The sequence below is a fragment of the Tiliqua scincoides genome, chromosome 9 (genome assembly GCF_035046505.1).
Source record: "Tiliqua scincoides isolate rTilSci1 chromosome 9, rTilSci1.hap2, whole genome shotgun sequence".
Classification (NCBI taxonomy): domain Eukaryota; kingdom Metazoa; phylum Chordata; class Lepidosauria; order Squamata; family Scincidae; genus Tiliqua; species Tiliqua scincoides.
The window spans coordinates 5,337,869-5,365,437 of NC_089829.1; the positions used below are offsets into that span (position 1 = coordinate 5,337,869).

A 27,569-nucleotide genomic window follows, 5' to 3' on the forward strand; every position below is an offset into this window, starting at 1 on the left:
AGACACGATTACAGTAACTCAGAGTTGATATAAACACGGTGTTTCTAACTTCATTTCAGGGCCTGAAGTGCAGAAAGGAACTTGCATATCTCTCTCTCTCTCTCTCTCTCTCTCTCTCTCTCTCTCTGTGTGTGTGTGTGTGTGTGTGTGTGTGTGTGTGTGTGTGTGTGTGTGTGTGTGTGTGTAAGTGAGAGAGAAAAGATTTAGTGTTTCAGCTGCAGTGCTCTGGTATGTAAAGTGCAACCCTTTTGCCAAATGGGTCAGCAGTGGACGCCCAGAAGGTTGCAGTGTAAGAGACAAAATCCCACGATGGCACATCTCATTTCATTTTCTGTTTTGTCCCCATCTGTTTTTAGCCCTCCTTCAAGGGCTCTTCTCCTCTCTAGGACATCAGTCGACCAACCAGATGTTTCTGTGATGTGGTGGCCCTTCTGTTCCCTTGAGGCTGGTTTAGCTGGAGGGGTCCAGTGAAGCTCCTTAGGCAAAGTGCTTTCTTCTTATGATTTACCTTCTCACTGAAAGCAGCATTGCTTCTGAATCCACTGCTATTGGACCTCTGTGGGGCTGGGGACCAGTTTCTCATTGCTCATGTGGTCACCTACATTTTCTCTGTGGGGTTCAGTGCTGTCCATGTTTCTTTTTCGCTTGCAGAACGCTTGTTGAACATTGTCTTCTTGCTGGTTTTGAAAAAGTACAGAGTTTCAGATCCCTATAGGATGCATGTACAGAGCTACTTCCTTCTGTGTTCATCCTGGTAGTCCAGTCACAGAAAGATTTTTGCCTAGTATTGGCATCCCTGTGATCCTTTTTATTATTTCTACAACCCTACTGATGTACTTGGCAATCTACAGAGTTTCATAAGTACCTACCTTCAAGGTTCTCATAATCTAAGAGACACAATGGGAAACACAGGGCAGGGAGGAGAAAAAATGGTAGCAAGGAAGAGACAGTCAGGGTCATGTGCTGTTTAGTTTTGGTTGAAGTTGGTGAGGATTAAGAGGTTAACAGGCTTGCAAAGAAGTTGAGTTTGAGGAGAAATGTGAAGGGGATGAGAAAGAAGACCAAAGAGGGAGATGCCTGCCTGAGACAGCAAAAGGCACTGGTGCTGGTTGGCTGCTGAGGGAGCTGGACACCATGTCATATGACAAAAGTTTGAAGAATTTGAGCAGATTTATCTTGGAGAAGAGACAGTTGAGGGTGGCATGATGACTATCTGCACATACCTGAGGGGCTGTCAGGTGGAAGATGGAGCAAATTAGTTCTCAAGTCCTAGCAGGTAGTACCTGGAGAAATGGATCCTTAAATTGCAATAAGGGAGTTCCTGACTAAATGTTAGGAAAAACCTCCTGAATTGTTCAGCAGGGTTGGAAAGTGGTACATAAGAAGAGCCCTGCTGGATCAGGCCAAAGGCCCATCTAGTCCAGCTTCCAGTATCTCACAGCGGCCCACCAGATGCCTCAGGGAGCACACAAAAGATAACTGTATCTCAGTAATTCCCGAACTTCTTAGAGGCCCTAGAAGCTGCTGCCTGATTTATAAATGCCAAGGGGTATTACTGTGATTGGGCAGCAGTTCTCCCCTCCCCAAATAGCAGTTTGCTTAACCCCTGATGCATAGAGCCTAATCTGCCCTGTCAATTTCGCAACTCAACAAAAATCAGGTCATGACCCACTGGTAGATCCCAGGCCCACAGTTTGGGAACTGCTGCTGTATTGCCACTCCCTTGTATCTGGCATGTCAGAAATAGCCTACTTCTAAAACCAGGAGGTTGCACACACCCATCATGGCTTGTAACCTATGATGGACTTTTCCTCCATAAATGCACCCAATCCCTTTTTAAAGGCACCTAGGCCACATGCCACCAGCGTATCCTGTGGCAAGGTGATTCTCTCTTGCTGGAGGTCTTTGAGCAGAGGCTGTACAGGGGAGTGGTCTGTACAGGGGAGGGCTGTGTATGGGGAGTGGTCGTAGTTGTGGATTGCCTGCATTGGCAGGAGGTTGGATGCAATGACCTTGTAGGTCCTTTCCCATTCTGTAGGAAGTTGTATACCTCTGGGTGGCTAAGGGATGGAGGAACAAAAGACTTAAGCTGGAATAAAGCAGGAAACAAAGGCTGTTGAAGCAGAGTATAGGAATCTGCACACATGGCCAAGGTTAGAGATAGATGGAACATGAGCCAGAATGCTGGGGGCATGACAGAAAGAGCTGAGTGGTTTTATGTCACTTCTCCAGTACAACTTGGCAGCAGTTGCTTCCTCTCTCTACTGTTCTCTGCATTCAAAGATAAGGCCAAGGCTGTGCGCCCTTATGGTGGTGAGGTCATCTGATGTGAAGGGCGAAGGCTTGCATGGGTTAGTAGATAACATAGATGTGTTTACTTTGCAATGGCAATGAGACAACCAAGTGGATAGGCGGGAAGGCGGCAGGAAGGAATATACCGTGTTTCCCCGAAAATAAGACACTGTCTTATATTTTTTTTGGCTCAAAAAAACACACTAGGTCTTACTTTTGGGGTAGGTCTTGTTTTTTAATGTACAACAATCCACAGTCATTCATGTACAAAAATATACCGTACAAAAATATCCCCACAGCACCCAGGAGGATGGTTGCCTAGGTCGATCCCTTTATAGTTAATGGGACTTACTCCCTGGAATGTGTGGAGAGCCTCAGAGCCCGGGAGGCAGGGTTTCCTCGCTTGCTGCTTCCTGCCTCAGCTCCTCCTCAGCGTCCTCTGCCCAAGGCAGCACAGCAGGCGCTTTCTAGGTGGCGCTTAGATGGTGGAGTGCAGCATTCCCAGTCATGTTGTCTACCCGCCCCGCCCAAGGGCCCCCCCTGGCCCTGAGCAGATCTAGGTCTTATTTTCGGGGTAGGTCTTATTTTCGGGGAAACACGATAGCACCGGTTGGATGGAGAGAGGTCTGGAGTTATAGGTTATAGCTAGTGGCTCTGGTGTACAGGTAGTACTGAACATTGTGGGATTCAATGAATTTTACCAAGGAGAGTCTGGGGAGAAAGAGCATCCAAAAGATATAAATAGGGACCCTGGGGGACCCCAGCAGAGGGGAAAAGGCTGTGGAAGATGACATGATGGAACAGCAGGATAGAGGTAGGCAGGAAACCAACTTCTCTTGCAGAAACCGAGGGTAAGGATACTCCAGGCAAGATATTGAGGAAGCATAGCTAGCCTTCTAAAGAACTGATGACCTTTCTGGTGAATTCAGATGTGGGAATGAAAGGCAGCTCTCCCAGTCCAACGTTGGATGTCTCACTTTCTGCTTGACTTCCTTTGTGCTAAGTGACTGATCTCCTAACCTGCAGTGTGTCTTGGACATAAGAATGCTCAAGGCCTCTCTAGTAAATAGGTTGTCTTGTATGATATTTGTGTAGCTGGTTTCAGCTCTATAGTTGGTGGAGATTTCAGAACCATCAAGATTGCTGTGTGAGTAAAGGCATTGCTCCCAAGCAACTTCATATATGCAATAGATCAGGGCTGCAGTCTTATCTGGGATGGGAGTATGTCCCAGTGGAACTTCTGAGTAGAAATGAATTGCACTGTAAGATTCAGAATGGGAGATGGAGATGTTTGGATTGTGTTCAAATGCATCTCCTTAACTGCATGTGTTTTTGTTTTTGTAAATGTTTTTCATTCCTGTTATTGACTTGTGCTAGAATTAGTGTCTGAGCAGACTGTGACCGATATGCTGCTGAGAGATTTGGGTTCATTTAAAATGGAGTACGCAATTTGATTCATTTGTTTATTTTTTAATAGACCAATCTTTGGCACTGCCTCTGATATTTAGACCAGTGTTTATCAAACTGTGGGTTGGAACCTACTAGGTGGGTCACGAGCCAATTTCAGGTGGGTCCCCATTCATTTCAATATTTTATTTTTAATATGTTAGACTTGATGCTACCGTGGTATGTAACTGCATCTAGGGAAATGTTACAGGTCTTTACTTTTAACAAGCTACTACGTATATTCTTTTAACGATGATAGTCAATGGGACTTACTCCTGGGTCAATGTGGATAGGATTGCAGCCTAGGATAATTAAAAATTTTCCTGCTCAGTGATGTCACTTCCAGTCATATATCACTCCCGGTGGGTCCTGACAGATTCTCGTTCTAAAAAGCGGATCCCAGTGCTAAATGTGTGAGAACCACTGATTTAGACATTAAAATGAATCTAAACATCATTAACATGTGAAGGTGCTTTATGCAGCATTGGTCGGTCTAGGTCAGGATTGTCTACACTGACTGGTGGCAGCTCTCCAGGGTTTCATAAAAGGGGCCTTTCACAGCTCTGCGTGGAGATGCTTCTAGGGCTTGAACCCGAGACCATCTGTATGCAAAGCAGGGGTCCACTTTCTGAGCGACAGCCTCATCCCCATCTCTTGTTTAACGTTTTTGTCATTTGTTTCAGAAGCTGATTTTAAACATGAAAAAAATGTGCTTGCGCATCCTGCCCAAGTCTTTACAGGTCTGTTTCTTTCAATGTGGTGTCCCTGTTAAAACTCAAATGGGGCCCCTTTGCTTTGAATCTGAGAGAAACTTGCAGTGCCTCCCAGGAGCTGAAAAATGGTGGGTTTGCTGCAGTAACAGGGACATTATTAGAGGCGGTATATTTGCCCTTCGTTGCCTGAGTGTTTACTTGATGGAAGCATCTTTTCTGTGATGTTTCCCCCCTCCCCTCCTGGAAGCCTGATTTGAATGGAGCATGGAGCTGGATTGCCCCAGGGCCTTGTAACAATTTATAGTCTGTGGATGGAAAGGCAGAAGTGCATAAAAAGACAGTTGTGAAATGCCGCCGGTGCCCTGTAATAGAAAATCTGTGTATGATGACCTTGACTGTGCGGGCCTGTGGGATCGTTTTGGTGCAATCCAAAGGGTTATAAAGGGAAGCAAAGAATTGCTCCTCTCACCTGGAAGGGGAGTGAAATGCAGGAATAATGCCTTCACAGAGTTCCTTTTCAGAAGCAAGTACCCTGGGCTGGAATTCTTTATTGCCCCAGGATAATGCTTTCGAATGCAAATTTCCCTGGGGGGCAATGAGGTCTAGTCCCAGCTACAAACACCTATGTGTTTAACAGCCTCATTCTGCCTGTGAATGAATCAGCTCTGTGTTCCCTGAAGCTGCAGCTTTAAATTAATTCAGGGCTAATTTTCCTCTCGCCAGTTGTGGTTCTGTCCTTGACCTTTTTCCATTTTGGTGGGGGGGGGAGAGAAATATTGATTAATATAGACACTGATTATTCCTCCCCATGGTTTCCCTCTCTCCCTCCCTCCCTCCTTCCTTTTTAAACCTCCTTCTTCCTTGCCTTCATTTCCTTCCTTCATTTCCTTCTCTTGCCCCAAACCTTCCACTGGAACAGGACTGAGATAATGGTCTTCCTTTGTGTCAAGGCTAAGTTGTCTGTCATGCACTGAGCACACTTTTATTTATAAGAAAGACATATAGGTTGTTGTGTGTAGCAATGATTTTTTTTTTAAAGCCAAGATGCATTCACATTTGCCTATAAAAGTAGGCTTGCCTTTAATGTGGGGAGCTGGGAATTCTCACTATAGGGGACAGGTAGGTGGTGGAAGAGTGGCAGGGGGGAGTGTGGCAGGATATGAAGGGATGGCCGCAGAATGACAAAGAATCGGAGGTGACAGTTTTAAGAATTGCATGGCAAGGGGCTTGCGTGGTGATTAAATTCTCTGATGCTGTCATTGAGCTGTAAGGCTGCAGATAACATTCTCTCCCTGCGCTGGAAACAAGAATCAATACCAACTCCTTGACAGGGGCTAAATTATTAAATAGAGCCTCTCTTTACAATGTTTCATTATCTGGGATTTACCTCAGCTGGCGATTTGTCAGTGGGGACAGGGGCGGGGGAGATTTGCTGGGTGTTTTGTATTAAAAATTATTCTAGCTTGTCTTGTGAATCCCTTTTGGATAATTCCTTCTCCTCCTCCTCCTCATGGATCTTTGATCTGCTTCTGCCAAGATGGCATTTAGCCCGTTATTAAAATAGAGGCTCCTTTTTTTAAAATGCTGAACCAGATTTGAAAAACCATCTTTTTAGCTTCACAAAGGGGGCTTGTGAAGTCTCACTGCACAACAAGAGGTGAAATGCCAACACTTTCATCCCTGCCTTTTTGATTATGCCTCTCCCTCTTCTTGCCCAGTGTCAAGTTCAGGGTTCTGCGCTTGCACCGATCCAGCTTCGAGACGGGTAGTCGGGCTTGGATCTTCTAATAGATTTCTGGTGCAGTAGATCAACAGGTTCTTTAATGCAAAATTGTTCGGCATTGGACCAATGAAGAGGCCCCCCATTCCTCAAATTAGGAATCCACAGTAAGCTGCAGCTCAGATATTGATCCAGACTTGTATATCCGCTGGTCATCTTCACATATGGCTCCTGGGGTGTAGTATGTAGCCCACCCCAAGCTGCCATTTTGCATTGGGCTCCAGCCCCACAAGGCCCTGTTTTTTGCCTGGTTCTGGTTGGTGGAACCAGAGCAAAAAACACAAGTAGAATCTGAAGGCCTAGAGTCTGTACATCTGTGCTTGGAGCTGAGCTTTGGACATCTTGCTCTGTTCCCTTATTGTTGATGAGAAATTTCCACTTCTTGTGCTCGTGGTTTGATGGCTGAGGAGAGTCCCTTTCTGTCACGTCCCTTCTGACCACCACATTAGCAGACCCGCTAGCAGTGTCATGTTTTCCATGGACTCTCTCTTCCCACAGTTCCCTCTGACTTTTCTAATGCTGGGAGCTTCTTCTTTGTTTTCTTCCATGTTTTCCTATGTGTAGCAGAATCTCTCTCTCTCTGCTCCCTGGGTCTCTTGTGCTTCCAGAAAAGCAAAAAAATTCCTCGCTTTTTTCCCCTCTCCAGTCCTTTGAATTTCATATTTGCTTTGAGGGAAAGTGCAAAAGCCAGCAGTATCCAGGAGTTAGTCCACTTTAATAGTACACAGTGATAGGTCTTTAAAACAGATTACTCTTTGCTCCTTTAATGGTGACTGCTGCTTTAATTCAATATATTTCCTGGCTGCAGTAGTTAGTTTGGTGGAAATCTCTGTTTGATGCAATGGCAAGTGACAAGAAGTCATTTATTTTGTGGGTCTCTCTCAAATGCCTTTCTGAATGTGGCACGATAAGCAGGATGTAGCATGCACCTTTTAATAAGCATTGTTCCATGTGCAGGGAGGGCATGTGACTTGCAAAGGAGGAGGAAGAGCAATTGGCTCTTAAATATGCTGAAGTCCATCATGCAGAATTTGAGCTGAAGTATTATAAACAACAGTGACATGATTGTAAACAGCTTGGCTCTTGTTTGGAAAAAGTAAGTTTTCTAGTCTGTTTTCTAGTGTGGAACAGATTGTTGAGAGACGTGATGGACTCTCCCTCACAAGAGATATTCAAGCAGAGGTTCGACAAGCACCTGTTGGAGATGCTCTAAGAGGATTTCCTGCCTAAGGGGGGTTGGACTAGATGACCTATTAGGCCCCTTCCAAGTCTATGATTCTAGTCCTCGATCTGCTCCCTGGAGCCATATCACAAATGTGTAGGAATTAACAGTGGGTGGGTTGAGTTGGTATGACCTGGAAGCAACTTCTGCATTGTGCCCCATAATGCCTGGTGGCCCGGGAGTGGGCCCGTGACCCACTGCGGACAATAAGAACATAAAAAAACATAAAAAGAACCCAACTGGATCAGGCCAAAGGCCCATCTAGTCCAGCTTCTTGTATCTCACAGTGGCCCACCAAATGCTTCAGGTTGCCACAAGACAACAGACACAGCCTGTGACCTGGCGCCCTCCCCTAATGAGGGTGCCACACCCTAATGAGGTGGGTTGTGAAGCCCAAAAATTTGGGAACCACTGTGTTAGGTGTTAATGGTGGTCTGTGCCAGTCACCTGGATAAAATCCTGGCTGCCATGTTTTGCCTCAACTGAATCTTGCCTGTCCTTCAAAGTCCCATGTATAGTGCAGAGGTGTCCAAACTTTTTGGCATGAGGGCCACATCATCTCTGACACTATCAGGGGCCAGGAAAAACAAGAATCAATTTACATTTAAAATTTTCATAAATTTGCTTAAACAGAGATGGAACTTGTAGGAATGAATGAAGGAAGGTCTTGCAGTAGCTCAAGTTCTATAAAGGCCTTGCACAAAGCAAGGCCAGCCTTTCCTTTGCTGCTGCATCACAGATGTGAGACAGCAGGCTGTGGAAGGAGTCATCTGCCTGCAGTTCATGCAAGAGGCCAAACAGTTGCCCTCACGCTGAGAACAGAGCCAGCACGGGCTCCAGCTAGTCTCTGGAGGGCCAGAGGCTCATTGGAGACTGGGGGCTCCCCGCAGGCTGGATATGGCAGTCCCCAAGGGCAGCAAATGGCCCCCAGGCTGGGATTTGGGCACCCCTGATATAGTACACTGCAGTCATCCTGTCTGAATATATCTAATTTACCTGTTACCTGGATATACATGTGCATGTATGTGCACACCAATACTTCTGTCCTGTCCCCATTTCATGCTGCTACCCCAGTTTCACATCAGAAAATGGAAGGGGGGAATGTCCTCTGTACCAGTATATCTATTATAATTGTCCTTATTTCCATGTCAACTAGGAGACACTGTACATAACTAATATTTGGGCCACTTTTTAAAAAAGATCGCAATATTAATGTGCTGGTAGGAGCCATAAAATGACTATGAATTTATCTGTATCCATTGGTGAAGACCTAATTGCCTGCATTCTTAATTAAGCAAACCTCTTACCAGTAATGCTGCGGCACCTTGGACCTCTCGCCTGCCGTGCCTCTCGCCTGCCGTTTTTCCCCACAGTCTCATTTCCTGGTGCTCACCCAATGTAAACACAGCCATTTCCTACACCTGGTGTTCAGATAATTGGCTGCTAAATAAAACAGAAGCTTGTCTTCTTGGAAGCAAAGAAAAACACAAACACACCCACAAGCGTTCAAGAGAGCAGGCAGGCAGTGAGTTCCTTGGGCTAATAAAAATTAAACCCTTTAAAAATCACTATCAAGAGCAATTGGAGTTGAAATGAATTTTGTCAGCTTCTTTTAAGTGTTGAATAGCAGGAACATTTGTCTTATTTAATATTGCTCTTGACCTTTAGAATTATCAGAGTTGAAATTTTCTCAGGAGTCATCAGGGGGTATTTGGAGCACCGTTGAACTTCCCCTCCCCCTTCTGGTGTGAAGTTAAGTCTCCCCAGACATGTTATTACACTTCATAAGTCACTAAAGAGAATTCATTAGAGGAATTTGTTTTCCCATTTCCAAATTGGGTTCTGTTCCGTGGGAGGTGGGATGGTCTTGCTGATGACTCTATTTGAATGTAATGGTTGTCATTGCTTGTGTCTTGTATCAGGGGAATGATGACCTCACCTTTGGTTGAATTTGATACAGTGAAGCTATGGCGTTCAATCTCATTTCTGTGGTTATAAGATCAAGAGTGCACCTCTGGCTCACATACAGACATTTCCCCCTTCTTCACCTCTCTTGAGCTTCTCTTTCCCCTTTAATTTTTCTAGCAAACCACAATGAGCATTGCATCTGCACCAGTGGTTTCGCAAACCATGGGTTGTTGCAAAAGCACAGTTTTGCAACCATGGTTAAATGCAGGGTTGCAGGCGGCAGCTTAACCAGGGTTAGTGAAATTGCTGGTGCAGCCATCACTCTATCCACGGCTGCTTTAGGATATGATGGTGGGGGGAAGAGAAGCCAACCAACCTGTAGTCAACGGTCCTTGTCATTTTCACAGCTTCTATGTGAAGCTGTAACAGAGCTGCATGGGGAAAGCTACAGAATGCCCATCAATGATGTCGTCATCATCATAGCTGAGCTCTGGAGCACCAGGACTGCATGGAGCTCCTCGTAATCGCATAATAGGCTATTCCTAGCCACAGAACCCAGACTGAGATGAAATCATAGCATTGTGCATTCATCTTGGTGCTCCAGTGCTAACCTAATCCAAGTTGTCCCTGATAGGAGAGCTTCGGAGCTCTTCCAGAATGTGCCACAACTTTAATTGTCCAGGTATGGGTATTCCAGGGCTGTGAATTCTTCATAGGGCTTCCCAGAGAGCTGTGAAGGAAGCACAGTGTTTTAGTTTCCCGTTCGTTGCAGTCTGAACCCAAATCTGGGGCAAACTGCAGTTCTGATGAAACCAACTGATTGGCCTGTATTAGTTTGGGGCCATTAGATGTAATTGAAAAAGAAGATAATTCTTTAATTAAATTAGCAGTGTATGAGAATTCCTTTTCTGCTTTCTGTGCATCAGTTCCATTAATTCTAAATGCACTTCCTTTTTCTCTGCTCAACTGCAGAAGTTGCTTATCTGTGTAGTTCAAAAACAATTAAAATTTGGAGGCTTTGGAATGGCACAAATGCTGCTCATAACTGCACAATCTTGCACCGTCTGTCCAAGGCTGACCCAAGACCACCTGGCGCTTGAGGAGGTGTACCAAATGCTGTGCCTCCCTTACCTGATGGTTCCCCTCCTTGTTCATCCTGGGAAGTATAGTTTGTGCCTGCTGTCCTGCCCTCCCCATCCGTTCACACACCTTGGCTCAGTCACAGGTGGCAGAATTGACCTTCAGGATCTTCTCCAAATATTTGTTCTTCTGCCTCAGATCACTGTTATTACTACTGGGTAATCTGTCTGTGAGCCATACAGGCACTCTAACTTCTTTGGTGTTGTGTGTTTTATTAGTCTCTCACCCCACACCCAGTTCCTAGTTCCCAGATGCTGCAGGGGGAAAGCATGTCTTCCAGGGCTGTGTGTGTTCCTATTTGCCACACCAGGCACGGCACCTGTCCTTAAAGCCTTGTCCTTCCAGGTGTGTGAAACGGGCTGGCTCACAGAAGGCCACTAATGTGCTTATTGATAATAATGCCACAAAGTGGAAACCTGCAGATGCCATACAGTGGTGAGTATGGCAAGCCACATTGTAGCCACCAACTGGTATCTTTCTACCCACTGTAGCAACCAGGAGCCTGAACTTCTTGGCCTCAATGGGATGCTCATTCTGATCCAGTCTAAAATTTATTCTTGCATACATGATTTTAAATGTCTGAATCTTTTGAAGATATGCAGTTGGTTGTCATAGGTACTGACCTGTGGGGAGAGAAGAGATGCAAATGAGTAAATTTGTCACAGGTAGAAGCTTAAGGCTGAAGTCCTGTATTTGGAAGTCCCATTCAGCTTAATGGAACTTACCACTGAGTATAACACCCTAGGATTTTGCTGTGAATTCATAGCATGTGAGAGTTGGAAGGAATCCTGGAAGTTTAGTCCTACCCCACTGCTCAGAATGGGCAACTGCTACAGCTTCCCTGGCAGGTGGCCCTTCAGCCTTTGCTTGAAAACTTCCAACAAGGTAGGTTATAATTCAGACCTGCTTCTAAGAGTCAAGGTTTGGAGTTGAAGCATTAGCAAGGGCAGGCAAGGAAAATCACAGTGGGGGGAAAACTTGCTTCACAATGGAGGTGGCTGGCTGGCTGGCTGGCTCCTCGCCTCCACTGCCCTTACTTTTGTTTCAGTTAGCAGGCTGGCGAAGGAGACAAGCACTTGCACAGAAGTTGTTCCAACCTGGATCAACGGCCCGAAAGCAGCTGTTGGTCTGTGTGGCACTCAGAGGTGCTTTTTATAAGGGAAACCTCGGGAAGCTTCCTGCTCCAGGCACACAGAGCATGGAGTGTGTGTGGCTGTGGAGAGCCTTGGAGATTAATTTGCAGAAAACCTTCTCTGTGTTAGAACTCGTTCAGAGTCTGGGGTTAAGGATCCAGCTGCATAGCAGGGGAGGTCAGAGCTAAGCAGCTGCTCTCTTCCTCAGATTGGTTGGCTAAGTGAGCTGGAAATGAGGCTCTCCAACAACCACTGAAGATAGCTGTGGAAGCCTAGATAGTCTCTCTGGGAGGGTTCTGTTATCCTCAGCTTGCCAGAGGTCAAGTCTTGGTCTTCATGGGAATAAGCGTATTTGAAGTACTTGCCTCTTCTAGGCAACTGCCACCCTGCCATTTTGTTGGTAAGCTGCCTTGCTTGTCTGCAACCTTCTCACTGCAGTAAATCTTTTTTGTTAGCAGTTCAGTTGCAAGAAAACGTTGCCGAGGCAGGGCAGTAATTTCATATATCAGCTAGACGTGGCATAGTGAATGCTGGGGAACAGCTGTTAAGGTCTCACCTCCTCCTTCACAGAAGGTACTGGGTACACAGTGAGAACCTACCTAGCACCAGATGCGGCTAATCTACATTGAGTTTGTTTAATTTTTTTCATGTGCATAATTTCAGGATTGTTGCAAATTGCAGGATTCAGGGCTGCAGCAACCCTTCCAAAGCCGGTCCTCTGCAGGATTTTCCTCATCCAGGTGGCTGTTCTAACTGCACAGGCCTGGGCCTCAAAACAAAATGGCAGTGACACAAGCCACTGTGTCCCAATCCACCTATTTGAAGGCCTCTGATCTTAAAGTAAGATTGGATGGGAGTACATCAATGCATTGTTTCTCAAAGTATGCCCCTAGGTGTCCTAGGGCTCCATGAGCACACTGTAAGTGGCCACCATCTTACCCCTGCCTGGTTTGCACCAGCGCTTGAGGCTTCCTCGAGACTCCCTTTAGGAGTGTAAAAGGCACTGGAGACCGAAGAGTTTGAGAACTGCTGCATCTAGAGCACATAAGAACAGCCCCAAAGGATCAGGCCATCGGCTCATCTAGTCCAGCTTCCTGTATCTCACAATGGCCCACCAAATGCCTCAGGGAGCACACGAGACAATAAGAGACCTGCATCCTGGTGGCCTGGTGGAGAATATCTGAGCACATTCTCTTACAGTACAACGCTAAGCATGTTTTCTCAGAAGTCCCACTGAGTTCTGTGGAACATACACCCCAGTAAATATCTTTGAGATTGCAGCCTTAAACCATTTTGACAGAGGTGGCCCTTCCAGCTCTTTCCAAGACACTGCCCACATTTTAGCATCTGTAAACTGGAAATCCTTTTCATGGACAGGCCAGCCATTTTGTCCTCAGCAGACAGCTGAGTTTACCCTGCACTACTTTTCTCAGCCACAGAAAGGAGCAGAGCAGTGGTCGCTGTGCTCGTCCTGGGCTACCCCAGTTTCCTTCCCTGACTCTGAGGGGCTGATACAGACAGGGGTATAATGCAGAGGTCATGAATGGAAGGAATGGGAGAAGCGGGCAGGAGAAACCAGCAAACAGCATAGCAGATGTGTGCATGTTGTACAAGTTATTGCCCAGCTTCCTGGAATTTTACACATGCTAGTCTCATGCTCGGCTGCTGATCTGTGACCTTTCTCCCCATCTCCAGTGTCTCTTAGCAGCCAGGCAACGGATGGCTGGCTTTAGTGGCCTGCCTATCGCTCTTAAGACCACATCACAGCTGTTGACACCTCCAGTGACTGCGTATGCAGCCCAAGTATTCAATTTATAGAGAGTTCCCCTTATTTAAGATGATAAAATATATATGCATCTGCATAGTCAAGCATAAAGATGTTAATTTATGCTTGGTATCTTAACTGCAATTTTGATTAGTGACCTCAGGCTGTTGAACTTCTCCTTTATGATTGCCAGAAATGCTCCGACTATTTTCAAGGGAATTTAAAAAGCAGGAGTGGAGCATTTTCAGTGCCTGCACTTTTCTTAGCTCTTCTGTTTCTAAAATGTAGCAATTAGATAGTTTCTGTTCTTTGATGCCTTTCACCCTTCAGGCATATCAAAAACAGAAATACAGAACTACTCATAGTGAAAGAGCATAATCTACAACACTGGCCATTGTTGCGGATGTGTCTCGAATGGTGTTGCTGTGATGGTTTTCATAACCTGTCTATTAAATCTCATTCCCTGAATTTTTTTCCCCCTGGCCTCCCATGTAGAGCATAGCTTGACATATTTTGTATTGCAGAAGTCCTTGTAAGAAATTTTCTGTTCCCTGCACCGTGTACCTGATCAAAGAACATCATTAAGACCGAAGTAGACTGCAACTGAGTGCAGCACATTCCATTACGCCGGGCAGTGGGCTCTCCTAAAGCCTTTCAAAAACGCTAAGACGATTTCAGGGTAGTGCCTGTTTATTTTTGAGCTCAAACCCTTTTGTTGTCGTTGCCTTCTCATCTAAGCGTTTGAGTTCCAAAACAGGCTGGCCCCCAGAGCTAAAAGATTTCACACTCTGAAGTGCAAGATTCCATGGGCGTGTGGTAAAATATCATCATAAATCTTTCATCTAGAAACTGCAGCTGTCGCTGCTGCTCATTCTTGGGGTGTGTGTGTATGCTTCTGCATTCAGCTGTGTAACCTGCTACTCTGTGTAATTCTGTCTGCCACTTAGTCTTCACCTCTGATTAGGCAGGGCGTGACCCTTTGGTGCACTTACTTCCTACGCAGGCGCCTGTTGGCTTTGGTACCAAGGGAAAAGTGGTGGATAAAAGCTGAAGTGTGGGTGTGACTTTAGAGTGTCACACACAGTCGATTAAAAAAAATCTAGTGACAGAAATAAAGCATACTCTGTGTAACTTTAAATCAATAGATTTCAAACTGGATTCTGGGTCGTCCTGGGATTCCTTGATGTGAAGGTCAGGAGTTGCTGGCCATGTTTCCTTGATGACATTTCTCCTGCAATGTGATGCCACAGGGAGGAGGAGTTGGGTTCTTAGGTATGTCTGGTTCATGTGGGATGATGGTGAGGCAAAAGTGGATTTGACCCGTTCCCCAGTGTGTTAACTGAGTAGGCACCACAGAATGTGTTCCAGAACCCTTTGCAATGCATGGGGTCCTGTGGCCATAATGTGAGTGTTTTTCAGCAGTCAAGCCAATATGGATAGGATAGTCCTCCGATGAAGGTGGTGAGTTGGAAGGCAGCTAGTTTAGAAAAACAATTGCTTTGTTGGAGTGTAAATTTCCAGAGGCAGCCAGTTGCATCAGATGAATGGCAAAGGCTGCTGTACATAGGTTGCGCCTGTCAGCTTGAAGAGATGGGATGATAACACCCAGTTAATGAGAACTGAAGCTGGCCTGATTGCAAAAAAAATGTACTGGGCTGCATACAATAGTGTCATTGACTCTGATTGGTGGTGTCTTGCTGGGGTTCCAGACCTGGACCTGCTGCCAAGGATAGAACCTGGGACTCTGCCTGTAAAGCAGGTGCCTGCCATTGAGCGAGTACCGTTTCTTTGGACTGAGCCAGCAGGGCTGCCCTTAGGTTTCTCAGACCCCATTCATACCATGCAGCAAAGAGGTTCTGGTGGGGTATATTTGGATGTGCCCGCACTGTTAAGAGGGGCAGTGGAAGCGAACTCCATTTGGCTCATCCAGGCCCTTGAAAATATTCCAGTGAAAGTCAGCTTCATCCAACTAAAAATTCCAGTGGTGCGAAACAAGGACGCATTCATTGTCCATATGTTCTGCTCCCGATGAAAACCCTTTAAATGTCAGGGGATGGTCCAGCAGGAAGGAGAGAGCTGGAGTGTATGCTGGAACTACAGTTTTGCACTCTTGCTGTGGCTCTGGTTGTCTTCTACAGTGCTCTGTTTCCACGTTGCATGTGTGCTTCCCCACATTTAGTTTCAGTTCCAACTGTGAAAGCAAAACAATTGTTTTGTTGGTGGTGCAGGCTCACAGGCTGAAGTGGAGTACAATTGAGATAGCAACAAACCACAACCAATTTCTCCCCTCCCCATATGTATTAAATTTAGGCTGCAAGCACCACTTTTCACAGTAACGTGAAATCACATGCCCCTTTTCCTGGGCCCACATGTGGCAGTTCGGTGCTTTAGCCTATCACACCCTATCAGTAGTCTTTTGTTAAAAGGGCCCTTGGTGAGCTGTTGAGGGATCTTTGGCCCCCTTGATATTTAAAAGGTGAGAAATCTATTTAAGCTGCCTGTGATGACTTCAAAGCATCTCCACTGCTGTGCGCCACTTGTTTTAATGTTCACGATAGATGCTGCAGCTGGCAGAGCTTGGCAATTAGATGTGAACTGAGCGCCAGAACTGACATTTTAGTGGCAAATGTCGGGAGCCCTCTAGAAGGCATCTTCTCTCCGGCCTTACCTTCCTCCGGGCTGCGGCTTTGGAAGCCTTAATGGAATTTAATTACCAGGGCACATATTCGATGCTTAGTTAAATGCATTTGTAATACCGTTAGTTGTTTCAGTAACTCTTTTGGTTATTGCGCTTGACACTGACTGTGCTTGATTTACAATGTGCTTCGCACCGATGCAGCAATAGAAATGCTAATCAGGCAAAGTGCCAATGGAGGAGGGCCACCCTATCAATACTCCCTGGCAGCAGCCGGTTGCCAGATTTGCTTTTGTAGGAGAGATCTCATCTGAGCTCGGAGTGGGGTGAGCAGCAAATCTGATTGGGAAAGTAGGGGAGGGAGAAGGGATCAGAAATGGTGTTTATGCTGACCTTCAGATTTGCCTCCTTCCTACCATATCATGGCCTCCTGCCTCCCTGGGTGGTTGCACGTTCCAGGCCCACTGCTGGGTCAGTCTCCTTGTCAAGAAAGAGCGGGTTGGCATGTGTATTTTGCTAGCGTACTTATTTTTGTGGTGTCTGCTGTTACACATGCAGGTTGAGCATGGATGGGAGAGCCAGCAAGTGCTAAGACAGCATTCTAGGTCTTTCCAGCAGCACAAAACCCCCTGCACCAAGACTCTCATTCCACCCAGTTGCAAAACTTGGACCATCTTCTTCCATGGCTTCCTTCCAACAGCCATAATGTTTCTCTTGCCACCCTCCAGCTGTTGGAGAACATGTGAAGTAGCTGGTAGCCACAAAGGCACATTTTTAAACCACACCCCTGCTCATGAAGCATACTTAGCTCTTTGTTAAGCAAAAGTCTAAAGAAAAGGCAGTGATGTATTTAGCTATGGTAATAGCCATAGTTATTCTAACTGTAGGATTTGGATGGAAGATGGGCAACCATATATTGCATATAAGATGGGCAACCATATATTGCATATATTTCCCATATATTGCATCCATTACAGGATGGAGGACCATATATTGATTCACTTAGGATGACAGATCAGAAGAGCATTCTCTTAAACAGCAAGTCCTCACTCAAAGTTGTCGATAGGTTCTTGGAAATTGCAACTTTAAGCAAAACGGCTTATAACAAAACCAATTTTACTGTAGACTGATTTGGTATACATACACAAGAGTTAGGCCCCCACAGCATATTTCTAGTCACAAAAATATCACCAAACTTCTAAATGAAGACCCTAAACACTTCTAATAATAAGCACTGAAATAAATATGAGCTTTCTAGGCAGAGAAAACCGACACAGACATTGGGAGAGTGTGTGAACTCTACACAGATGCAGGAATCATCCCCCCCCCCAACAACCTTATGATGAAAAGACTTCAAACAAAACAGCTTCAAGTGAGGACTTGCTGTACTGTCTGGGGAGTTGTGATTTCCTTTGAATGACTCTTGAGGGTCACTCCCTCCAGTGCTGCTTTAATGGTTCTTAGATTTGAAGCCCATTGGTGTAGTATACTCATTTTGTGCCTTCTTGTGCCTCCTCTGGTGTTTGCCCCGAGCATAGCAAGGTACACAAGGGAGCTTCTTGGAGTTTTGTCCCAGGCAGCCATGGAACAATTGGTCAGGCGTGCTTTTGGGAATCTCAATTCCCCCCCCCCCATGGCGCATGAAGCCTTGCAGTGCCAGGCTTGCTGGGCTGGAAGATCCGCCGCACAGACTTCTGTGGAGCATGTGTGTTTTTCAGTGTGTACAGAACACAGTCATGTTTATATAAGCATACGTTTCTGAGTGCATATGCCTGGAACTCCAGCTGGCTGGAAAAATTTTTCTAGGAGTTGCTTTTAAATTGCACATGAAGCTGGAACTTAGAAGTTCTGCTGTGTAGCTTAAAAATAATAACCGTACACACCGTGTTTTAAAAATAGCCTTTGATTTCTTTTGCAAATGAGTTGCCTGATACCGGTGCCTGCCAGACCAAGGTTAGGTTGCCTGTCCGTCCCTCCAAAGTGAATCTGTGGCAGGCTGCCTTCTACCAAGTCCGACCCTTGCTCCACCTAGCTCAGTATTGTCAGCACTGTCTGGCAGCATCTCCCCAGGGTTTCTGGCAGGGATTTTTCTCTGCCCTACCTGGAGATGCTGAGGATAAAAGGATCACCTTTTGCACGAAGATCCTGTGATCGAGAACTGAGCCGTGGTCCTTCCTCTAAGTGTGCATAATTTGTACCTTTTTTAAAGATTTGCTTTTAGGGACTCTGTTGCTGAAGTCTTTCCCCTAAGCTGTTCTGCATGTTGCTTTTCCGGGTGTGTCCTCTAGTAGCAGGAGGATTGTGACTCATTCAGGTATGCAGTGAGCAGGTAATTCTGCTGTGTCTGTGTTTTGAGAGGGATTGAGTGATCAAGTTGTGACTAATGCAGAAGCAGCAGAGGAGGAACCTCAGTGACCCATAGGAATGTGGCTTATTGTAGGCCAAACACAAAATGCGTTGAGCCCATTGGCGTAGCTGGAGGGGGGCGGAGCATCCAGCCTGGCGGGGACCCTCAGCAGGACGGGCAAGCAGCCCCTCCCTTTGGAGCCATTTCCGGCACGAGGAGCAAAACGGAGCTGTATGGCTCTGTTTTTCTCCCCCCGCTGAGAATGGCTCCGAAAGGAGGGGCCACTTGCCCACCCTGCTGAGGGTCCCCGCCAGGCTGGGAGCTCCCCCCCTCCAGCTACACCACCAGTTGAGCCCACACTCACGGTTCAGTGGGCTGTTGAGGTTTCCTCTTCTGCCATTTTTGCATTGGTTGCATCTTCAGTGCAACGAACACTGCAGAATCGCCTGCCCCCCCCGTGAGTGTGTGAATTGAATCACAGTCCAGCTCTGGTACCTGAGTCTGCGCCACCAGTCCTGCTTCCACCGCACATCTGGCAGGCAGAGCCCTGTGCTTCAAGAGCAACCCCTAGACTGCAGCTGCAGCCTGCCTGAGAATCTAGCCAACTGACCTGCAGCCACCAGCCCTTATAGAGACTGAACCTCAGTGTTTGCTCCTCAATCTGAGCAACTCCCCTCTGGCATGACTGTTCTGCCCAGTCTCCTGATTTCCTGTTCACTGCTGTGGATCTTGAGCTCTGCCAGGTTTTGATGACTTTCCTTCTTTTACCCCTCTTTATCCTCTGTTGTTGCCCTGACCTTTGCCCCTCAGGTCCTTGTTCGCTGTTCTGAAATGCAACCCATGTTTATTTGGGACCGTGCATTTACTTGTGTCAGCCTGCTAGGCTCTTGAGGTGTTAGAACTCTACATCCTGGAGCCCTGCTGGGGTTTGATATGCTCAGAGGTGCAAAAGGCAGAGTCTAGTCTGGACATGGTACTTTGGGCTCACAGGAATCTTGAATCCATCATATGAATTCATTTCTTGTGGCACACTTCCCTTGTACCATGTTTGTGCTCCTCCAGCATGCAAAACGATTTTCTCCGCTAAGCATAGGTGAGTATTTGCCTTGAGTGCAGTACCTTTAGCACCAAGGTAAAGGTGTGCAGATACAGTGGGCTGAAGAGGACAGGTTTTTGTGCTTGCTTTCTGTTTGAGCGGATCTGGCATGCCACCTCTACACAGAACGGTTTGTTCTTGTTTTTGCCTGTTCTTAACAGCAGGCTTCGTGTGTGCTTCTGCTTGGCTTATCTGACATCAGCTGCTACAGAGTGAAATTCAAAGAACATAAAAAGGAAACGGAGCAGAAAGATGCCTCTGTGGGATTAAATGAGAGGTAGTAAGCAACGGCCTGTGACCTTTTGTGAAATAGCTTATGATAGTTTTATTTGAAAGAGAGAGTCCCCTCCCCCATTTGCTTTTTCTCTGCAAAGATAAAATATTTTCCTTTCTGTATTGGAAAAAAAAGACGGTGTGCTTTGGAAGGTAGTTTTTTTTGTTCCTGGAAACATGGGGGTATTTTGGATTGTCAGCTGATTGAAATGAAAATGGAAGAGTAATAACTCCTTAAACAAATTGGAAGGCTATGTCCGTGTGCTGTTTGAAATGCAAATGTCATTCCTTCTGCCGTTGTAGGTGTGAAATTTTGGCTGCAGTTCTATATGAATGTCCCAGTAAGACCCATTGCCTTCAATAGGGTGTACTATTGTGTGGAGTTGCGCTATTGGTTGTGTATAACCTCATGCCACGTGGGATTCTTAACTTGTGTGGGTGAATTTGTATGTCTTAAAATTAGTGCTCTCCGTAATGATACCTGTAAAAAACTCCCTTTACTACCCATGATGATGTGGTGGTAGTGATGGTGATGAACATCATGGCCTTGCAGCACTTTCTTTTCTTTTGCAATTGTGTATTCAAAATTTACTTGTGAAACAATGAGGACCAGAACCTTAAAAAAAATCAAATGGGTTTTAAGAAAATTCTAACAAGACCCCATGGGGCAGCATAAGAGGATCCCATCATGTCCAGACGGTCTACATTGTCATTTTATAAGATTACAGCAGTTTAAAGTCTGGGACGTCGTCTGATCTTTTTTATTCTAGTTTGCTTGCATTCCACAAATAAGACTCCAAGCATAAATTTTGGTCTTTTCAAAAAGAGGGGAGAATATTTGCCTTAGTTTTGTGTGAATTATGTCAGACAGGACTATGAATTAATTTCCGGGTTCATGAATTCCCAGCTTTATTGATTGCAGAGGAAGAGCAGAATAAGTGGAGAGGCATGAAAAAGGTATCGAAGGTGAGACATTTTTATATTTGCACATGGCTTGGAGAGAAGAATCCATATACTGTTTTGTCAATACATTATTCTTTATCCTGCATAGATCACAGGAATGGGATGTGGTCCTGGAAGCAACAATATTGGATATCCCAAGCCACTTATTCCCTTGCTCTGTTCCCACTTGGCTGAATACGTGGATCGATTATCCGCGGCTTAACCAAGCCTTCTCATTTCCTGCTTTCCATTACTGTGCTCAATCAAGCTGACGGCTTTTGGAGTCCTGGCTTGTGCACAGAGATAAGCCATCGCGGCCTGTTTCTATTAGAAAAGCTCTTGTAGATGGAACAGTCATTAGATAGCACTAACAGGTTTAAAGGTTACAGTCTTTGTGGGTTCAGGTTAAGAGGATGGGAGCCCCAAAAAGTTGCACTGGAAGCTTCCTAGCGTAGAGCATCACATTCACACAAACCTCTTGGTTGGAGGTTTTCCCTCCTTTGCAGTGCATTGAAATCAGGGTTTGGAGGAGCTGAGTTCGGGAAGGGCTCACTCAGTAGAGGTCACTGTTGCTTGTTCAGGTGCCGTCTTCCAAGAGCTGAGACAGGAATCCACACCTTTTGCTTGTGGCTCTGGCGATGTGGCTTTGCTTTCCCTTGAGCCATCCTATTTATGGGCCATCCTATTTCCTTTCTAGAGATGCGTAAAACCTTTTAAAAAACAAGATAAAACTTCTACAGTCATTTAGGAATGAACTGGAATCACCTGGAAGTGAGTGCATGTTTTACTGTTGTTGGTTCGCAGTCGGTTTTTGATGAGTTTTGTGCTGTTCTGTGGGTTTCAAAATTGTTTCATTACCATTTGGGGAATGTTTTTGTTAAAAGGCAGTATATAAATATTGGTAATGAATTGATGAGTGGCAGAATTTTTACCAAGGTTCCATGCTGAATTCCGGCATCTCGAATGCCAGGCGTGGGGAGGTCCTCTCTGTCTTTTAGTCCCTGGAGAGGGATTTCCAGTTAAAAGACTATGCTGGGCTAAATGGGATACATGGTCTGTCCAGATAAGGATAAACATCCATTCTTGTGTAAGGGCGCAAAAATATTTTGCTTAGGATCCAGCCAGGTTTTCTAGAACTCAGCTGGAAAGTAGGGAGTGTACCAGGGAGAAAAGAAATCCTGTGTTTGCTGGTGCATTCAGGATCTCTACCCCTACCTCTTTTTCCTGGACAAGGAGGAGAAACTAGCCTCTTGCTACCTTCAACAACCAGTGGCAACTGGTCCTCTTTATTCACATATCAGTCTGAATATGTGTGTCTGAGTGAAAAGGCTTTTCTCATGGCAGGAGATAGGCTCCCTGTGGTCTTTGAGTCTCTCTTAACTTCATGATTCTCTGTTTAGTAATTCTGGTTCAATGAGGGCTTTTAAACTATAAGGCACAATGTATTATTAGGCACTGATATGTTCAGCAAGATCTGATTTACGCTCACACACGCACCCCAAGCAATGCTGCTGTGCTAGAGGAAGATACTCAGCCTGATTTTCATGGGTAAGCCTTTTAAATTAATTGGACACAAAAGAAGCAATCACGGGGACATGATACCTTAAAGGGTAGCTGTGATTTGCAAGAGAAATGCTTTCTGATATCAGCAGCAAGCAGATTGCGGTAAATTAGCACGTCAGCACATTTTCCGTTGCATCATCTGTCGGGGGATTTAAATGTAACTGGTTATTTAGCGCCGCTGTTGTAAACAGCAAAAGGGTTTTCTTTCTGTTTGCCTCTTTTCTGCATGCGGCTATTGAAAGCCCTGCTACCATGTTGGCGCAGAGGGTGATGTAAAACGCCAAAGGCAGCAAGTCAGCATGGCCGAACAAATGCTGACCGCTCTGTTTTTGAGGATTGGTGTGTGCCTGTAAAGCTGCTCCTCCCAGCTGGTTGTTGGGTCAGATGCTTCTCCCTGAGCTTGTTCAGTGATAGGCCGGCCCTGGAAATTCCGAAGACTGACGTGGTTGGAGGACGTGGCATCTGAACGTGTGGCTGCTTTCCTCTGATTCTGCCCAGGTTCTTGGGTGTCTTACCACAGATGGTTGCAGTCGAGGAACCCCAGTGTTTTGCTCCAGTGATCCCACCTCTTGCTCCAGTGATCCAATCTACGGAGAGGCTTCTTAGACTGAATTTGTCCCAGTTATTCAGGGGCAATAAGTCCCAGGAGAGCCCACGGAGTTGCCATCCACTGAGTTAGCCCATTTGGGGCATCTGACTTAGGGCTGTCTTATACAAGCTGGCAGTGGCTGTCCAGGGAGTCACATGGGGGTCTTTTCCCTGCCCTACTTGGGGATGCTGCTTGGGATTGGGACCTTCTCTGTGCAAAGCAGTTGCTCTGCCACTGAATTACAGATTCTCAGCTGAGACATGTAATTACTTGCTCTTTTAGCCTTCAAAGCATTGTCTCCCCTTTTAGAAAAAGGAAAAACAGCCTGGCAGGATGCCATTCAGGCTAGTGCATGCACTGCAATTCCACCTGAGCACAGAGTGGGCAGCGGAATTCAGCTTCTTAAGAATCTCAGCTTATGCTGAAAGAACCACTTGGGTTTCCAGCTCTTATGGCTCCGTAGATTTGCTTGAAGGTATATGGCAGAGATGTCTGAAAAGAGTTCCCAGTTTCAGTTGCAGATATTTCTGACAATAGCATGTTCTGTCAGTATTTGGCACTCACAAATATGCTGGTCTCAGCTCCTTTTCTCGAGGTCTGCCTTGTGGGGGGCTGTATATTTCATGGGTCTGATGGTGTCCTCAACTGTTATATTTGCAATGGGCACAGCATCACCTTCTGCCATGAAATGGATGTACTGTGCTAAACTGATGGCAGAAGCAGCTTGAGCTGCCAGGCAAGCAAAGCCCAGGGTATTAGTGTGTTGCAGTGAGGGAGAAGGGGAAAGACCTGGCGGCACAAAGAAGTGGCAGGCCTGCGGAAGAAGGCTCTGCAGGTAGGATAGGCATCAGCAGGCATTGTCCAAGGTGCACAGAGAGAGCGCCAGCCAGCGAAACTGCAGGCAGGTGTTTGCACAGTTTGGTCTGCCGCAGGTGCTTAGGCGGAGGCCAGCTGCATTGGCTTCTGATTGATAAAAGCATTGCCAAGATGAGCTTGTGGGTAAGCATGCTTGAAGAGAAAGGGCACCCTCCCGCCCCGTCTCTCCCCAGGCCATAGTAGAAGCCCTATTCCAGACCCCTGGACTCCAGCTGTGCTGTTCTTGCTTCTCCTGCCATTCTGTGTTTCAGCTTCGGAAATGAGGCAAGGCGGTGAGTGGGCACGCTGAGAGGAGGCAGCTGGAGAGCAGTCAGAACTGGGCTTTACATCAAACAAGGGGTTTACATGGAGGGGGGATTGTTCCTTGACTCTTCCCAACGTCTCCCTAAAAAAAAGCATCAGTAGCAAGAAAGCCCATGTATCTTGACACATGGCACATAGGACTTCATATATGCCCCATCCAAGGCTGTTGGCAGAAATTGGTACACATTACAGCTACAGTGTATAGAGGGTTAGATGAGTCAAATGGTCACAAGACTGCTAATGTTGCAGCCCTAATTAATCAGGAAGGACCTTAAAATCTTAATTATTTTAAAAACTTCTGTCTTTAAGGTTAACCGCTTCCTGTTAACCTCAATCTAATTTTTCTCAAGCATCCAGGAGAGACAGCCTGAAGGTTGTATGCTGTCTGCTTGTATGCTTGTATGTCTGGTTGTATGATAAGCTTGTATGCTTTTAGCAACCCTGTTAACAAGCAAGACCATTTCCTCTTTGGTGTGTCTTAAAAACACATTAATGGGTGCACAGTGGCAGGCATCCTGCATATCTATGGTTTCCATATCTGCGGGGATCCATGGAACACAGATCAGGCACACCTGTTCAGGTGCCAGCTGGGAAAACTGAGAAAACTGCTGGTAAAGTTCAGCAGCTAAGAGACAGAGCTCACTGGGTGGCCCCAGGCAAGCCTCTCCCTCTGTCTTCCTCAACTGCAATAAGTAGGCCTAATACTTGTCTTACAAGGTTACTAGAAGGATTGTGTTCAGAATATACATGCAAAGCACATGGTCACTCAGAGTGCTATACGAATATAAAAGGAGAAACCAGTTGACTAAACTCTTGTGATGGACTGGTACTCCTAATTTGTCAGGCAAAGTGTCTTTGAAAAATTGGTTAATTATTTTTACTAGATGTACTTAGAAATGAGGGAGGTGCCTGGGCCAGCTTCCCCATGCAATCAGAGACAGTGGCTTCAGTAGCTGTGTGTTTTGGGGCAAGCTGGTAGAACTCCCACTGTGAAGCCATGGGTTCGTTTAGCAGTGTGGCATCCAAAAGATTAAGTGGTGAAGGAAGCACCTCTTCAACCTACTTTGGTCTCTTGATAGGAATTAAGTGCAGTAGGAAGGAGGATTCCTATAATTTGGACTGGTTGATGTTGTACAAGCAGGGCTGGCTTGAAGCCAGTTGCTCGCAATTGGGCCCTGTGCCTAAGGGGGTCACATGCTAAGGTGAAAATATGAAATTAATATTTTTACTAAATCATTTTAGTAAAAGAGGAAAGCAAGTGGTTTTGTAGTTTGTAGTGGTATTTGCTTTTCATAGGTAATCTACACATTTTGTTTATTTGTAGACTTACATGTATGTAATTTATGTGCTTAGATCCGTTTGGTCTCTGGCCCTGCTGCTTGTTATACAAGCTGAAGGTTCTAGGAGGTGAGTTTGGGACCATGTGCATGCACAAGACTCACCTCCACCTCTTACAATCAAATGGGTTGCTGAGCCACTTAGCCCAGTTCTTTTGTCTGTGGTAACACCACTTCTCCTGTGTATCAGGCAAAAAATTTTCCCAGCATTCCTGCCCAATATCCTGGGGTCGTACCTGGGACTTTATGCCTGCAAAACGAGGGCTCTGCTGCTGAGGTGCGCCCCTGCAGTGGGACATGCTGATTTCCTCCCAGGTTTATGCACATACTATTGCTGCACTTCTGAACTGCTGAAAAGATGCCATGCAGGCGCATGTGCTCCTTTCCAATATCTGGTTAGTTTCTTCTTTCCCTGACACAATGCTGCCACTGACTGGAAGTTTTGCAGTATTGCAGTTGGCTTTATCTTTAGTCTTGAGCCTCTGTGCTGATATGCAGAAACCGGTAGGGTTTTGGGGGGGGGGGGGGAGGTGATATGACTTGATAGACTTCATGAAGTTGCGTAGGTTGAAGGGTGCAGCCCAACCCTCCTGTCAACCAAAGGAGGCTGCACAATTCCTGTCCTGGGAATGCTTTTCTTTCAAGGAACTATTTTAGATGTGCTCTAAGTGTTCCGAGGTGGCTGCAGATCTGATTGTGGAAGGTTCTCCGGCCACATTCACTTAAACAAGTTGGTAAATTGCAACTTGTGAAGATGACAGTCACTGCCTAGGGAGGAGGTAATTATGACGATTCTGGTGACTGAAAAAAATTTTGGATCCCTTTGCTTCTGGAACTAGTGGCTGTATCTGTGACATCGTGAGGTCAGATGTTTCCTTCCTTCTCATGGCCCATGTTCTTGAGCCACGGAGGCTGCAAAGCATGGCGCAATTTTTGAGAATCTGAGCCATTTGCAAATTGGGCAGATTTGCAAATTGTGTTTTGAAAGCCGTATCTCTGCAGGAGGCTAGAAGAAAACTGGAATCTTTTTTTTTTAAAGCCCTATGCAAAGCTGGCCCCTACCATTTTAACTCTGAGTCTCAAAACCTTCGGACTGGAGCCTATAAACTTGAAATATTTTCCAAACTCTTCTTTTACTTGTTAAGAAAGAAATTGACCCTGTTTAATTGTGTCTGCTCATTTGGGTTCCAGGCCAAATGACATGCAAGCAAAGGTGACAGCTGGGTTGGACAGGATCCGTGTTTATCCTTGCGGTCACAGCCCCCAGGGCCATGCCAGTGAACCCTGTGTGTTTGTGAATCTGCTGATGGGAATGGTAACCTGAAGGCTTGCATATGTGTGGCGTCACCTTTTCTGTAATGGTGGAAAGATGAACATTGCCACCATTTCCTCAACTTCTGGCTTCTGATTTTTCCTGTGGTGGAAGGGAAAGCAATGTAGTTGTCTTGAGCTGATTTCTGAGTATGCCTTGGAAAAAGTGGGGTGGCCAGTTTCCTTGGGTGTCACTTAGATTTTTTCTTTTCTTTTTCAGAGCAAACGGGACCATCTCCTCATGAACGTCAAATGGTATTACCGCCAGTCTGAAGTCCCAGACTCAGTCTACCAACATTTAGTGCAGGACCGACACAACGAAAATGGTAAGCAGATTGCGAATGGCAAAGCTTACCTTACCGTCCTGAGGTGTCTTCCATCTGTTGATTCACTGCCATGATTTCACTGTTTCTTTGGGAGCCTCAGAGCAGCTTATGTGGGGCCATCAAGCTGCCCTCTGTGCAGTCACTGAGCATGCTGAGCCATTCTTGTCTTTGGCAGTCTAAGAGCCACATGTGCTTTAAGACAGTTGCCTGGGACATGTGTGGGGGTGGGGAGAGAGGTATGGGAAGTGACGGGTGCATGTTGACAGTTAAAATCTCAAACCTAGCCTGCTTCAATTGTCTGTGGTTTTTGGAAGACTCTTCCCCTTCTGTTTTTCTCCACCACCATGAGGGCTAGGAACTTTGCACTTCTTTTAAAAGAGGAGCTGAGATCTTCAGGACTTTGTATCTCAACGCTTCATGAGCTAAATGCCTCCATATTCATTCTTGTCCTTTGCAGTGTCTCTTTGGGGAGTGCCATAACTGGGTCACAACAAATGATTCTTTCAGGGGAGGGAGTGTACTGGTAAATCTGAAAGTGCACCCCCCAAAGCCCGATGCTTGAGCCACACCCA

The 27,569-nt window shown here is 45.9% G+C and overlaps 1 protein-coding gene across 1 annotated transcript in view; it reads left to right on the forward strand.

Annotated features, from left to right (window-relative positions):
• Positions 1-27,569, forward strand: part of RERE (arginine-glutamic acid dipeptide repeats) — a 284,124-nt gene that overhangs the window by 102,962 nt on the left and 153,593 nt on the right. The window contains exon 4 of the mRNA XM_066637389.1: positions 26,892-26,997. Within this exon, the coding sequence (XP_066493486.1) occupies positions 26,892-26,997 (106 nt within the window). The remainder of the gene's footprint in view (positions 1-26,891; positions 26,998-27,569) is intronic.